The sequence below is a fragment of the Caenorhabditis briggsae genome, assembly GCF_000004555.2.
Source record: "Caenorhabditis briggsae complete genome, chrX, whole genome shotgun sequence".
Classification (NCBI taxonomy): Eukaryota; Metazoa; Nematoda; class Chromadorea; order Rhabditida; family Rhabditidae; genus Caenorhabditis; species Caenorhabditis briggsae.
In genome coordinates, this window is record NC_013491.2 from 7,421,516 (window position 1) to 7,437,283 (window position 15,768).

The 15,768-nt window shown below is 37.5% G+C and overlaps 2 protein-coding genes across 2 annotated transcripts; one reads left to right on the forward strand and one right to left on the reverse strand.

The window, feature by feature from the left end:
* Positions 1-2,422: 2,422 nt before the first annotated feature.
* Positions 2,423-3,782, forward strand: CBG11800 (the record flags this gene model as incomplete). The annotated part of the gene is made up of 2 exons (XM_002648735.2): positions 2,423-3,079; positions 3,126-3,782. 2 exons carry the CDS (start codon positions 2,423-2,425, stop codon positions 3,780-3,782), a joined length of 1,314 nt encoding a protein of 437 aa, XP_002648781.2.
* A 2,255-nt stretch (positions 3,783-6,037) lies between these two features.
* CBG11801 lies at positions 6,038-7,949 on the reverse strand (the record flags this gene model as incomplete). Its single annotated transcript, XM_045239372.1, has 4 exons — positions 6,038-6,310; positions 6,405-6,464; positions 6,511-7,402; positions 7,822-7,949. 4 exons carry the CDS (start codon positions 7,947-7,949, stop codon positions 6,038-6,040), a joined length of 1,353 nt encoding a protein of 450 aa, XP_045094671.1.
* Positions 7,950-15,768: the final 7,819 nt, after the last annotated feature.

Consider the following 15,768-nt stretch of genomic DNA (forward strand, 5'->3'; position numbering starts at 1 on the left):
TGTTTTGTGTTTGAAAAGAAAAAGCCAGGATTTTCTGAATTTGAAATTGAAATACTAAATTTGGAATTTTAGAATGTTTCAGAGTTTTGAGATATTTTTTTTGAATTCAGGGTTATGTTGAATTTTCAAACTTTGAAAAAAATGTTAAGAAATTCAAATAATTTTTGAATATGAAAACTAATATTTTTAATGATGTTTAGAACTTTCGAACAAATACTAAATATAGAAAAATTTTTTCAAAAATCGAGAAACAGAAATTTGAAGTTTTGGACTGTTTTCAAAATTACAGGAATATTGAAACAGTTGAAATGTATTTCTAATATTTGGGATAAATTTATTTTTCACACTTCGAATTTTTTTCGGGAAATCCATTTTCCGAATTCTTATTTCTGCTTGGGACCTCTGAACTAGAACCGTACCAGAATTTTTTAAGGCTCAATTAATTCCTGATTTTTTTTCCGAAAAGCGAGGCAACTATCGTTGATCAACCAAGTATACTTTTTTACGGTGATTCCGTGCTCCAGGAACAAACGCCGCGATGTCACAATACACTCCGCTTAATTTGTCCCTTTTTTCGCTGTCTGACCAATACAATTGTGTTGAAATCGTTCGAATAAAATACTAAAAAATGTCTGATCTAGCGCGAAGGATATTCTTTCAAGATTACAGAACATCCCTTCTTCTATCCCAGAATCCTTTCTCCCTTCTATCTCACCGATTGAACTGAGACTATTCAACGGCGATCCCTAGTGGGGAGCACCCGAGGGAATCGAACCCACGAAAGTGTGAACCGTAGCCAGTGTTTTACCAATAAGCTATGGTGGCACAAGAAGCCTGAAAGCTTCAGGCCGTATAAGAACGACCGAGAAAGGTAAGCGCACGGCTGAAATATTTGGAAGCTCGCAATTTTTTTGATAGTCCGAAGTTCATAGTCCCAAGCTTCAAATTTCCGATTTTTTTTCCATAGGATTTTGAGATACGAGACCCACAATCAACATTTTCAGCGCCATTATCATTTTCATTGGACCACTTTTGTACGACCTCCTCTGACTGCAATACAAGGCAATCAAATTCTACTTTGACCACGAACAAGTACACACTAAAGGGCAGTAGGTCATTACGATATCTGTATGATGGTGGTTGTGATGAGAAAAACAACAAAAATATCATGTAAGGTCTAGTAAGATGTGAGTCGAAATGAAAAAAATGACTTGAAATAAAATTTGTGTTTATTACAAGAAAAAGATGAAGAAGTTTGTGATGCTTTAATACTTCTTTTAAAAAATGCAAAATCGATTTTTATCAAAATGATTGTTAAAAATATTCTGATCAATAAGATTTATTTCAAATGGCTGTTTGATTAATTTTAAAACATGCTGCTCCCTTCGAGAATCTTAAAGTACAATCGAATCCATGTCTTTAAGAGACATTCAAGCATCACATGACTTCAGTGTTCTTCTAAAACCTTTTCTTGTAATTAAAACAAACTTCTTTGTTGAAGAATACAAATTTTCTTCGTTTTTCTGTCGATTCGCTCTCTTCTCTAGCCCTTTCATTTGAATATCAAACCACGTCAATGTAGCCTTATGTTGGATGTCACCAACTCCTTCCCATTAGACATGTCTACTCACATGGAATGACTCCCAAGTGTTACCCTCGAAAAAAATCGAGACCTATATGGTTGGATAGAACGTAAAAAGTTATTTTAGATTCCAAACGGAATAGTTGGTAAAAAATTTTTTTCACCTCTAGGGAAAATCTCTAAAATCTAAAAGTGAGAAATATGTTTTTTCTACAATTGAAAAACTTTTGTTTCAAAACTGATGAGCAACTTAAAACACCTCAGACAAGAACAAAGTTCCTGCCGGGGGGTTAAAAAGGATGCCGGCAGGCTATTGAAGTGGTGGCAGGAGAAAGTACCTGCCGGCGGGCTAAACGACACTCCGCTCGCCGGGATTTTAATTTGCATATTTTATTATTTTGTTTTAAAGCTAAAATTGATTATGTCTATTATTTTACTGAATTTCTTTTACGAGGTATATAAAATTATTTGTTCCGACACTGTGTACATTCTGAAAAGGAAAAGTATTGCTCCGACATTGCAAATTTCCTTATATTTTTCAGAAAATCCCAAAATGACTCCTCAAACACCTCGCGGTCGTTTCTGCAACAATGGATCTGTGTCTACGTTTCCTCCTCCAACAGGTATTTATATCATTATTTATCAATTAAAAAAAACGTTACAGGATCTCCGGTTTCCATCGCCATTTTTGTTGTTTCACATGTGTCGTGAATCCGAATCCAATATCTCGATAAATCCTCTTACTTTCTCTATGTCAGATGTTTTGGTTATTCTACTTCTTTCACTTTCAGCGGCTACTAACCTGTGCGATTTTCCTGTTGTCGCTCAGTCTTCCTCACAATGAACGACTCGTGGTTCCGTAGAAGCAATGGAACATCTTCCGGATCATCGTCAATTGGCACACAAGGATTGTTTGGAAACGGGTCATTCGATGCGATGCCGTTCAACACGGACTTCTCGTTCTTCGTAAACAATAAGAACAATAACAAACCGTCGGTCAAGCTGCTCCCACTCTCGAATCGCCGAACATCATCACTGGCGAACAACAATTTGACTCCCGATTCGGGAAGTTTCTTTTTCAACGGGACGTCATCAGAAGACACCTTCTTCCCTTTGGACAGGGGCCAGAACGCATTCGTCGCAAGCTCAGAGTTCGCCAAGCCGGCGCGTACAGAGATTACTCTGCAAAATGTCGTCGTGAAGGAGCAGCTCATAAATTTTGCGATGGACCGTCACGGAGTGAAGTTCCTGGAGATCCACTATCCGACGGATGCTAATAACGATCTGCACAGAGCAGTTTTCGAAAAGCTCACCGAGTCGATGATCTTGTTCGGAAGATTGTGTAAAAATTCAAACGGAAACTTCATAATCCAGAAGCTTGTCGAATTCGCAACGCTCGATGAGCAGAAAGTGTTGCTGCAGAGAATGGTGGAGTGCGGATTGGCGGATATGTGCAAAGATAAATTCGCCTGCCGCGTCGTTCAAATCGCAGTTCAGGTATAGATCTTTTTAAGTTTCTAATTTGAGCAATATCTTGTTACAGAAGTTCGATCGTTCCGTTGTCACTGATCTGATCAAAGCGCTCCATTCCTCTGATTTAGTGGACATTTGCACCGACCAGACATCGATTCATGCCATGCAACGCATTGTAAGGCATCTTCCTGTCGACATTTGGACGTTCTTCGTGGAATTCCTGTACTCTGGCGACAATCCGATGGCTGTATGCAGAGACAAGTACGGATGTCGGCTAGTGCAGCAAGTCATCGACAGATTATCTGAGAATTCGAAGGCCCCATGCTTCAACGCACGCCTTCAACTTCTCCATACTTTGATGTCATGCGTGGTTCGCAATTGTTATCGATTGTCATCGAATGAGTTTGCCAACTATGTCGTTCAGTACGCCATCAAGTCGTCAGGAATCATGGAAATGTATCGCGATATGATCATAGACAAGTGTCTTCTGAGAAATTTACTTTCCATGTCACAGGACAAATACGCATCACATGTCATTGAAGGAGCCTTCATTTTCGCTCCTCCCTCACTTCTCACGGAAATGATGACCGAGATATTCGATGGTTACGTCAAGGATCATGGGACGAATCGCGATGCACTCGACATTCTTCTCGTCCATCAATATGGAAACTATGTCGTTCAACAGATGATAACGATTTGTACATCTGCTTTAATGGGAAAAGAGTGAGCACCTAATTAAACTGATTCTATCATTGACATTTCGTTTTCAGAGAGCGTCGGCTTTCACCATCGGATCTCGGAATGTATGCCGCGTGGTACGAGCAGCTGCTCTAAGACTTGATTTTTCAAAGTTAGCTCGGAACACGCAACGTTTGGCTAGGTCAATTAAACTTTTTGCTGACAATAATTGTGTGACTCTCTTATTGTTAAATGCACTAACCTAGTTGGTCTCACATTGATCCCCACTTCTGATGTTTTATCTCCTTTCCTATCAATCCAGTTTGATGGAAACACTTATTTCTGCCCCATTCGTTACTCCCCCATTGTTGTTAGATAAAAATAATTTCTTTTGATAATAAAAACTTATATTTTGTTAATATTCTCATTTGATTTTCATGAAAAAGGCCCTGGAAGAGGAAGGGGGGAAAGAACAGAAAGCATTTACCTGCCGGCGTGAAAGTCCATGCCGGCAAGCTAAAAAAAAAGTCCCTGCCGCTGCCCTGCGGCAGGAACTTCCCTTAACCCCCCGGCGGGAACTTTATTCTTGTCTGAGACATTAATTGTGAAATTCTGAGCATTAAAAATACATTTTCTGCTGAGTTATGGCAAAAATGCCGACACATACTTTTGTGCTCTGAGCATCATAACTCGAGAGCCCGACTTCCAAAACTCTTCAAAACTTTTTTGGTGCATATTTGGACACTGAGAATTATGTTACATTTAAAATCAAAGCCAGAAAAAAAAATCTGGAAAAACGTTTTTTTTTGGATTCACGAACCACTGTTACATCTGAAACTGCTCTTAAAATTCCGAGAATGAAAAATTTTCAAAAAACCGATTTTTATGTTTTTGGATTTTACAGCTATTCTCATGCAAAATTTCAAGTCGATTGAGCAATTTTGAACAAAGTTATGAATGTTCGCAAAAATTCTCCTCGCCGCTTCTCGCCACTGTAAATACTGTCCACAATTTTTTGGATTTTATGAATAGAAATAGTCTTCTCATGCTGCTCCAATTGTTTAATATTCTCCTTCAGTTTCTCATGAAACGAATCCAATGATTTAGAGGTCAAGAAAGAAGTGAGTTTCGTAGCAGCGAAAAGAATAGTTTCAGGCTTTTCGAGCTGTTCGTCGCCACTTCATCAGGTGCATTTCGATTAGCGATCAAGAAGGAATAATTGAATGTAGTACGAGCGTCTTCAGCAGAAATCCACTGAAAAAAGAGGAAATAATTTTTCAAAGAATTCAATAAATATCGTACCTTCTTTTCCTTATAATTTTATATTGAGGTCTAGATATTTTTCTAAAGCTTCTCGATGAACGGTGAATCCAAAGTGCACACGAGGCTTCGTAGGGAATTCAGCATCTCCTTAGAATCGATTTTTTGGGCATCTTCAAGGGGTGACGGCGGCGACGGTTCAATTCGAAATTCACATAACTTGTTCTCCATTTCCATCGGTTCTGTTTTCAAAAAATTCGACGGCACACTTGCTCTCGCTTCATGATCATAGGAGGCGGAGACAGCACTTCTGGACCCTCGTAAATCAGATCATCGGCTTGGTTTTCCTATTCATCCTCTCCTGCTTTTTCTGCTTTTTCGATTTGCGTTCTGGGTTGCTCTTTTTTTGAAGCCTCAGCTTTTTTTCTACACTGTCTGCTTTCGTGGAGGCTCATCGTCCAACGACTCGCTAGTGGAATCCGCGTGGCGTCTGGGTGATGGGGCTGATTTTCGTGTACGCTTCACAGGCGATTCTCGCTCGCTGTCCTCTAACTAAGTTTGGCCGATAGTTACGAAGTCTAAAGTTCAGTTTTTTGTTCATTTTTTTGTTTAAAGAAATTCTTACTTTTAAGAACACGCTCATGAATTCTCGCTGCCATAGATCACAAAAGAACATTTAAACTCAGAATGCCTTCGTACCATGTTTTAGGTTCATATTCGCTCCAGAGGTTTTATTCATGAACATTTTCCTTGGAAAAAGATTGACAAATCTATTGACCAAGCAGAAAAATCCACCATGCTAGCTGCAAAGAATTTTGGTTTCTCAATGTGGAGCTTTACATGTAAATCATGTTCATCAAAATTTGATCTGAAATTCAAAAAGTATTTCCAGACTAATTTGCAACACAAAATTGAACTGTAATGATAAAAATACATTTTATTACCGAAAAATTGAATCGAGTTAAAAATTGAGCAGAGAAAAATATTTCTTAGGAAATTATTAATTGTCATTTAAATCACTTATTAAACTTAATCATTAATCAATCAATTGTTTTGTTTGTTGTACTCCTCTATAGCCTTAGTGTATTCTCCTTCGAGTAGGCAGTTTTCTAGAGCAGCAACATGGCGTCGAATTGTGTGGCAGTGGAGGATCGAAGCGTTGAGCATCTCGGAGGCATTCTTAACGCTCTCCGGACCGCTTAGAAGCTGATTGAGAAAATCACCCGATCCATCAAACTCCAAGAGACTCTTCCGTAAGACTTGAAAAGCCGCTGATTGATTTGGCAGCATTCCCAACCATTCGAACACGTCATCCGCCTGAAAATATCAATGTTTGGTATTGTTAAACAATTTTTTGTTGATTATTCTCTAATTCTAGTCACTTTTTTTTTCGCTAAAACAATAAACTAACATTCCAATTGCGGAAGTCGTTGGATCTGCCAGGGAGTTGGAGAAGAGCTGCTCTCTCGGCCTGAAAATATTTTAGTGGTTTCATCTAATCAGAAATGTTTGCTTACGTTCAAATATTCTGGGCGCTGTGGCCGATCCAAGCGAACGACTGGAGTGACGACCACTTGGACCACTGGTGTTGGTGTGACTGGTGCCAGTTCTGGATCCTGCTGTGGTTGTTGTGCAGCAGCCTCGACAGGTTCTTGTGTTTGAGGGAGTTCAGCGGCTTTAGAAAGCGTTAGTGGAGCATCGAGATTAACGACTGTAGCTGGAACCATGACTTGTGATGATGTGGGAGCTGCGTCGTCCACTGCAGATTGTGTTGGTGGTGTTACAGCAGTTTCGAAAGCCATTGATTGAGATGGGACGGGAGCCACTGCTGCGGCAATTTGATAACCGAATTCCTGTTCTTCATCCATTTCTTGAGCTGGTTGCTCAAATTCTGGAGCGAACACATCATAATATTCATCTCCTTGTTCTTTTTGATGATTCGAGTTATCATGAGTTGCCACGTCCATGTTGATATTTTCAAATTTAGCTTCCATCTGGTCAAACCGGTAAACGTTTTTCTGCTCCGGGTTGACATTCTCCCGTTCTCGTGTAATCTGTGGCTCCATTTTGACGATTCTTTCAGGGAATGTATTCTCTGCTTCCTTCGACTCTTCTTTAACGATTGCCTCTTCTGGAGTTTTTTCACGAGTGTTGTTCTGCGCTTGATCATCCCTGACTATTGGTTCGTTGGGAGCCAATCCGGAAGTTGTTGCTTGCGTGGACGAATTGTCAACTTCTTCTTCGTCAGAATCATTGCCATTTATTACCCGCCGCATCGTTTGATTGGCTCGAACAGCGGACGCCCTCGCGCTTCTTCTGGGCCGAGAAACGGTAGGTTGTTGTCTTCGAGGCGGCGACGGTGGTGAAACTGCTCGCCGTTTTCTTGAGTTGTTTGAAGTAGACGGACGGCTGAAAAAATTATCTTGTTAGAGATTTTGCATTTTGTTTCACTTTAAAGGAGGCCATACATAAAAAAAATTTTTCCTGATATTTTTCATAGAGAACCCCCATGAGGGGTTGAACTCATGACAGGCAGCTCAGGGGTACAGCGCCGCTGCCGGCTGAGCTACGAGGGCGCGAAGGCGCCTGCCGACCGATGGTCTACATAAGCGCGGCGCGATTTCGTCCCCCGAACTGTCCCCCGAAATATTTGCCGTCTCGCCTCCTTCAATAAATTTGTCTGTTCTGATTGACTGCGCGGAAGACATTTTGAAACAGCTTACAATAGGCTATTCAAAAACCTGCATTGCATGCTAGTAAAGTAGATATTTTGGAATAATCTCCCTTTTTCCAATAAATAAGCCTATTTCATATTATTATTATCTTACCTCGAAGGGTTGGAAACTGGAACCGGTGAGTCCTCCCTGGGGGCATGTGTGTTGAGAAGAAATCGAATCCGATCATGTGTCTCATCTTCATCTCTCGACTTGCGGGCATATTTGCGTGGGTTGACCATGGCTGTAGTTTTCTGTAATATTCTTATTTACTGAAAAATTGCAATCAATAAAGAAGTTAGTGCAAAAATGACAAAATAGAGCAAGCTGAGAAATATAGAAAGCAAAATGACAGAATAAAAACGCATTATTTGGCGGAATTAAACAAGTATGGCCCACAACTATACTAGAAGGTCGAGTGAAAAGAACTAATAGACTCGCTAGCAGGCTTGGTCGGAATCGGAAAATCGAGTTCTCGATTTTTCCGATTTTCCGATTTTTTTCAGAAAATTTTTCCGTCGGAAAATTTTCCGAAAAATATTCGGAAAATTTTTTCTCGAAATAATCATGCTGCGTTCAAAGTGAAGAGGAAATCTCTACTTTGTATAGTTGGAACGGGTGCAACAGTAACCCAAGCGCGGCGAGACCCGCAATCGGTGTCGATTTACGGGGTCGATTGAAGGTGAATTTTTTTTAAATTAATTTTTTTGAATGAAAACATACTTTAATCAGGTCAAGTCCAGTCAAGAAGTCTTTCCAACACTTTACCGGCTTCACCTTCGTTTTTTTTCTGCTCCTGCAACAACGGCCGAAGCAGAAAGGTTATTCTCGTCGGCGAAAAATATTCTCACAGATAATAGGAAATTACTGAGCGCAGAAAATTTTTCCAAACTTCTTTTTTTGCAACAGAATGTAAAATTGATGGGATTTCATCAAAAAAATTCAAAAAATAATTAATACTTTTGTTACTTTTTGTTACTTGTGCTTGTTCATCTATTGTTTTCCATTTCATTTTTGTGCTTTTTGTTGTTTTTGTTGTTTTTGTCAAATAAACTGGTAATTTTTGACTAATTGAAATTCGAGAAAATTCGAGAGCTCGATTTTCCGAAAAAAAAGTCGAGAAAAAATTCGAGAACTCGATTTTCCGAAAAAAAAAGTCGAGAAAAAATTCGAGAACACGATTTTCCGAATTTGTTTTTCCGAACAAGCCTGCTCGCTAGTCTGCAAGATAGACTGCCTTCACCCATTAGGCGTCTTCACATTGTCAGTCAAATAGTACACACGATTTCTAGGGAAATCAATTTTATTTTATTAGATCAAACACATCCTGTTCTTATGGGATGAAAATCGATTTGTGATGGGAAACATGAGAATGAAGATCTTGGAATCTAATCAGTATGTGGTAATCAGATTAAGATGATTATACCTTAGATGACTTTCAGAGTTTAAAGCGATAACATTGAAAATTGGGAAATCGAACCGTTAGCAGAAATCACATCATTAGCAAGAGTGAAACCATACGCAGGAAAACAACCACCAGCAGAAAAAATGAAACCATTCGCGGGAAATCATTTCTGTGGAATTCGATATCGATGAAAACGTGTCGTTGGTGTTACAGCGATATCGAATATTTAAAGAAAGGTCTCGTTGAAGAGAGCAATCGCGCACAAGGAGAAGGAAAACGAGCAAACAGATAGAATGATCCAAATCTGATCTGATTCGACAGAAGAAAACAGATTTCTGACCATTTGATGAGCGCACTCGGTATCCGAAGATGAAACAGTGTAGGCCCTTCATTTGGTCTTGTGAGAAATATCGATTACTATTTTTTGGGGTAGCTAACTGAAGCCTTTTTTGAAACTTCATTAAGAAAAATAGCTGATTATGAGAAAATCAGAATAGTGTAACATTTAAGAAGCAAAGAAAAGCGTCATTGATTTTTTTGAAATCCATTTTCTTGAAAACATTTCATTGAGAAAGAATTTTCATTATGATCAAATTCGATACAAAAAACGCGCGATCGATTTTTCCTAGAAAACCCTCTACTGCAAAACGAAGAGAAAGAGAGCGTCCAATAAGAGAGGCAAATGAGCGAGGAGACGCAAATGTCGACTGGAGAGGCCACCTGCGTCTCTACAAGAGATCTTATCTATCGCGCGCGTCCACTCGAGACCCAACGAGGAAACAGCGTGCGCCTTTAATGTGACCTTCTGGGAAGTATAGATTATTACGAAATTTCTATTGTTTCTCAATGGGAAAGTTGTGATTTCTGATTGTTTCGAAAAAGGTCTGACTGGAAAGAAAAAAGAACACGATTAAGGAAAATTGTCGGTTTTAAACCATAAGTGGTTTTCAGGTGACGATTGAGTCTTTCAATATAGGTTTGAAGTGATAAAACTTAAACTGTGATGATGAAATCATTAGCAGAAATTTAAAAATTGGATCCATGGAGAGAAAAAAGTATGAAAAAGTCTTATGAAAAAGTTTAAAAGTTTACTAGCGCAATTAATGGTATTTTAGTATTTCAAACACAATATGTTCTTATGGGAAATATAATCGATCTGAGAAACTTGGAAATTGACTTGGGATATGGAATATAAATCACATATAATCAGATTAAGATGATTATACCCTAGTTGATTTTTAGAGTTTAAAGCGATAACTCTGAAATTAGGAAATGCAAACCATTATCAGCAAGAAACCGTTAGCAAGGAAGCAACCATTAGTAGGAAAGTGAAACCTTTCGCAAGAAACCATTTCTGTGGAATTCGATATCGATGAAAACGTGTCGTTGGTTTTACAGCGATATCGAATATTTAGAGGAAGTCTTGTTGAAGAGAGCACTGACGCACAAAAAGAAGGAAAGTGGGCAAACAAATAAAATGATTGGAATCTGATCTGATTCTACAGAAGAAAACAGATTGCTGACCATAATGAGCGCACTAGAGATTTGAAAAAAAAACAGTATAGGCCTTTTATTTGGTCTCGTGGGGAATATTGATTATTATTTTTTTTGGGTAACCCACTAAAGATCTTTTTTCGAAAACTTTCAAAGAAAAATGACTGATTCTTTACGAGAAAAGTAATTCAGAGTAGTATAACTTTGGAGAAACAAAAAAAGCGTCACTGACTCTGTTTAAATATATTTTTTTTTGAAAACGAGATCAAAAAAGAAAGTTGAATGATACACAAAAAAAGGATTCGTATAGTGAATTTGTCAACAAGAATCAATTGTTTATGACCAAAAAAACGCCACAGAATTTTCGTTGGTATCAAAATTGATACGAGAAACGCGCGATTGATTTTTCTATACTGAGAAACAGAGAGAAAAAGAGTGCCCATTAAGAGAGGCAAATGAGCGAGGAGACACCAATGTCGACTGAAGAGGTTACCTGCATATCTGCTAGACCACTCGAGACTTCACGAGGAAACAGCCTGCGCCTTTAATGTGACATTCTGGGAATTATCGATTATCACAAAAACTTGTTAAATTAGAAAATTTTGATTTCTGGTCGATCGATTGTTTTAAAAAAGGCCCCACTGGAAAGAGAACAAAAGATGATTGAATAAAATTTCATGAATGATTTTCAGCTTTTTAATGAATTTCTCAAAATAGGTTTGAAGTGATAAAATTCGAAATCTGGCATTGAAATCATCAGCAAAGTTTCAAAATCGGGCGCCACGGCAAAATTCGGCGAAAAAATTTGAGAAAATCGATGAAAAGGAGGAGAAATAGACAATTTTCTCAAAATTCTGAGAAAAGCGACCAAAAATGGGAAAAAAATCGATGCCAATCAAGAGAAAATGGGAAGAAAATAGCTAGATCTCAAAATAGTTAATCTCGCCGACGATTGATGTAGGCGCGCTCAATTGGACAAACTTGACAAAAAAAGTGGAGGGAAATTCTAATCATATTTTTCTTAACGTCTTGCGAAATATCGAAAAAAAATAGAGAAAATAAATGATCTGATCTGATTCGACAGAAAAAAACAGATTCCTGACAATCTAATCAGCGCACTCGGGATTCGAAGAGAAAATAGCGTAGACCTTATATTTGGTCTTGTAAGAAATATTGATTTTTATTTTTCGGGCTAACCAACTAAATACCTTTCTTGAAATGTCTTGAAGAAAAACAATTTCTATGACAAAAGTAATTCAGAGTAGTATAGTCTATGAGAAGCGAAAAAAAGCGTCACTGCCTTTTTAAAATAAATTTTCTTGAAAACAGAGTCATTGAGAAAAGAAAAATGTATGAAACGCAAAAAAGGATTCGGATAGTATACGAAAAACGCGCGATCGATTTTTCCTAGAACACCTCCCCACTGCAAAACAAAGAGAAAGAGAGCGTCCAATAAGAGAGTCAAATGAGCGAGGAGACACAAATGTCGACTGAAGAGGCCACCTGCGTCTCTACAAGAGATCTTATCTATCGCGCGCGTCCACTCGAGACCCAACGAGGAAACAGCGTGCGCCTTTAATGTGACCTTCTGGGAAGTATAGATTATTACGAAATTTCTATTGTTTCTCAATGGGAAAGTTGTGATTTCTGATTGTTTCGAAAAAGGTTTGACTGGAAAGAAAAAATAACACGATTAAGGAAAATTGTCGGTTTTAAGCCATTAATGGTTTTCAGGTGACGATTGAGTCTTTCAATATAGGTTTGAAGTGGTAAAACTTAAACTGTGATGATGAAATCAGTAGCAGAAATTCAAAAATCGGGGCCATGGAGAGAAAAAAGTATAAAACAGTCTTACCGATTTCTTCCAATATTTTTGGAAATATGTCTCAAAAAGGAAGCGCATGAAGCAAATGAAAAGTGAACGACGAAACAGAATTAACTGAGCCATACTTGTGTTCCTGTGTAAATCATGATTGATCAAAAAGTTGAAGTAAGACTCGGATGTTGGCAAACAACAAGTCACCCTATCTGAGTTTCTCGGATTCTGTTGAGAGTAAAAAAAATTAGAATCCGGTGGCAAAATCAATAACAGGTATAAGTAAAATGTGGTTAAAAATTCGGAGGGTACAATGATTCGGGGGTACAAGGGGGTACAACTGATTTAGGGGTACAAAATTGGTGATTCGGGGTAAAAAATTCGTGGGTACAAAAATTCGAGGGTACAACGATTCGGGGGTACAATGTACCAATGATTCTGGGGTACAACTTATTTCATTTAGGGGTACAACGTTTGTGATTCGGGGGTACAATTTTTTTTGACGAAGTTTCTGAATTCGAATTTCAATAAGAATTTCAGAGCTTGAAAATCTCAGAATTCGAAATCTGAGAATTTCGGAAATTCAGAGTCTGAGAATCTGAAAATTTCGGAACTTCAGAATCTGAGAATCTGAAAATTTCCGAATTTCAGAACTTCGAAATCTCAGGATTTCAGAAACTCGAAATCTCAGAATTTCAGAATTTCAAAATCTCAGAATTTCAGAACTTCAGAATTCTTAGAGTTTCAGAACTTTGGAATTCCAGAATTCGCAATCTGAGAATTCCGTAACTTCAGAATCTGAGAATCTGAGAATTTCGGGTCTTCAGAATCTGAGAATGCTAAAACTTCAAAATCTCAGAACATCGGAACTTCAAAACTTCAGGACTTCAGAATCTCAATATTTCAAGAAAGACAATGGAGAACTGTAAAATGATTTTAACAAATTTTACAATCGGATTTTAATGTCAGTCGATACTTTCCTCACTTCCAATTTTGCCCAATTTTATTTCTTAATTCTTTTTCATTTCCTTTTGTTTCTCAATATTCCTTCGTTTTTTTCCGAATTTCCGTTTTTCCCAATTTTTCTTAATTTTCCTCAATTTTCGCGATAATTTAAATTTTTCTCATTTTTAATGATTTTCTAGATTATTGATTGAAGGAAACAATCACAATTTAGATATTTCCCACAAACAACGAAAATCCCAAAAATTGGCCCTAAATGAGCTATTTTCTTTCGAAAATCGTTCGAACAGGCTATAAAACATTACTAAAACTATAAAATTGATTTTTTTTTCGATAAATTACCACAAAAATTAGAGCAAAAATGATGAAAAACGAAGGAAAACGGAGAAAAATGAGAATTGCGAAAAGATCTCAATTTCGCGAAATTTTCCCATGAAAGAGAAAACCCCGCTCGGTCACGGCCATGATGACGTCATCGCTCGCAAACTTTATTTTTAGGATTTTCTCCGTTTTCCTTCGTTTTTCATCATTTTTGCTCGAATTTTCGTGGTAACTGGTCGAAAAAAATTAATTTTATAATTTTTGCAATGTTTTATTGCCTGTTCGAACAATTTTCGAGAGAAAATAGCTCATTTTGGGCTAATTTTTGGGATTTTCGAATTTCGTTGGTAAATTGCTAATTTGTGATTGTTTCCTTTAATCAATGATATAGAAAATTGTTTAAAAAGGAGAAAAATTTAAATTACCGCGAAAATTGAGGAAAATTGAGAAAAATTGAGAAAAAGACGAAGGAATATTGAGAAACGAAGGGAATTGAAATAGAATTGAAAAAAACAAGGAATTGAGAAAATTTGGCATCGAGGAAAGTATCGGCTGGGTTTTGAACTTAAATTAAGCATTAAAAAACTGAGTTTGTAAAATTTGTCAAGTTTAGCTTATTGTCAAAAAGAACAATGTGACAATGAGAAGTGATTTCTGTCGTTCGAAATTCTCAGATACCGAAATACTGAAGTTCCAAAGTTCTGAAATTCTGAGATTCTGAAGTTCTGAAATTCTTTGATTTCAAAGTTCTGAAATTCTGAGATTCTGAAGTTCTGAAATTCTGAGATTCTTAAATTTGGAAATTCTCAGATTCTGAAGTTCCAAAATCCTCAGATTCCGAATTCTAAGAATTCTGAAGACAATGAAGAAAATTTCTGCCGTAATTATTGAAAGTTCAGAAATATTGAGATTCTGAAGTTCTGAAATTTTGAAGTTCCGAAGTTCTGAGATTCTGAGATTTTGAAGTTCTGAAATTCTGAGATTCTGAGATTCTCAGATTCTGAAGTTCCGAAATTTTCAAATTCCTAAATACTGAAATTCCAAAGTTCTGAAATTCTGAAAATTCAGAGATTTTTAAGCTCTGAAATTCAGGAATTCAGAAACTTCGTCAAAAAAATTGTACCCCCGAATCACAAACGTTGTACCCCTAAATGAAATAAGCCCCAGAATCATTGGTAGATTGTACCCTCGAATCGTTGTACCCCCGAATTTTTGTACCCACGAATTTTGTACCCCCGAATCACCAATTTCGTACCCCTAAATCAGTTGTACCTCCTTGTACCCCCGAATCATTGTACCCCCCCCCCCCCCCGAATTTTTGGCCGTAAAATGTGGTCAAATAAAATAGTCTTTATGACATCCTTGGATTTAACATTGAAGAGAAAAAACAATCGATTTTACATTGAAAAAGAAATCTGTGGAAAGGAAAAAAAATGACCGGACATCCAGAATGGTCTGGTCGGCTAATTTATAGACATATGTCAAATGAAGATAACGATCCTCTGCATATCAGTATGGATAAAAAACGGTTCAAATTTTCTCAAATGACGTCCTATCTCTATTTGAGATTTGGCAGTGTTCGACTATTTTTCCCTAAAGAAATTTTTCCCTATATTTGGATTCTTGCAAAAATAATTTTGCAAAAGGTGAAACTACACATGCTATTGCAAAATTTTGCCTTCATCAATCTCGGAACTTGGCTGCCTTGGTTACCCGAAAACATCTATTTCTATTCTTTCCCTTTCATTTTCATTTCATATTCATTTGAATATTAAATATGCTCACCTTCAAATCGCTTGTCCTTCTTCTAGTTCTCTTCTCAACTGCCATTTCTGCAAAGAAGGTAAATGTTCAAAAAAATCAGGTGAGTAATCGGAACGTTTCTTTTCAGAGAGCCATCAAGACAGAAATTCAAAAAACGACAATAGATAGCGTCAAAATCTATGTGGTGGGTTTTTTTAAATTCTGGCTACATATTACGATAAAAATTGTTCAGGAGGACCATGCTTCTCGACTCCAGATGAAAATAAACAAGCGCGATGCACCTGCAAAAAATTCAGAA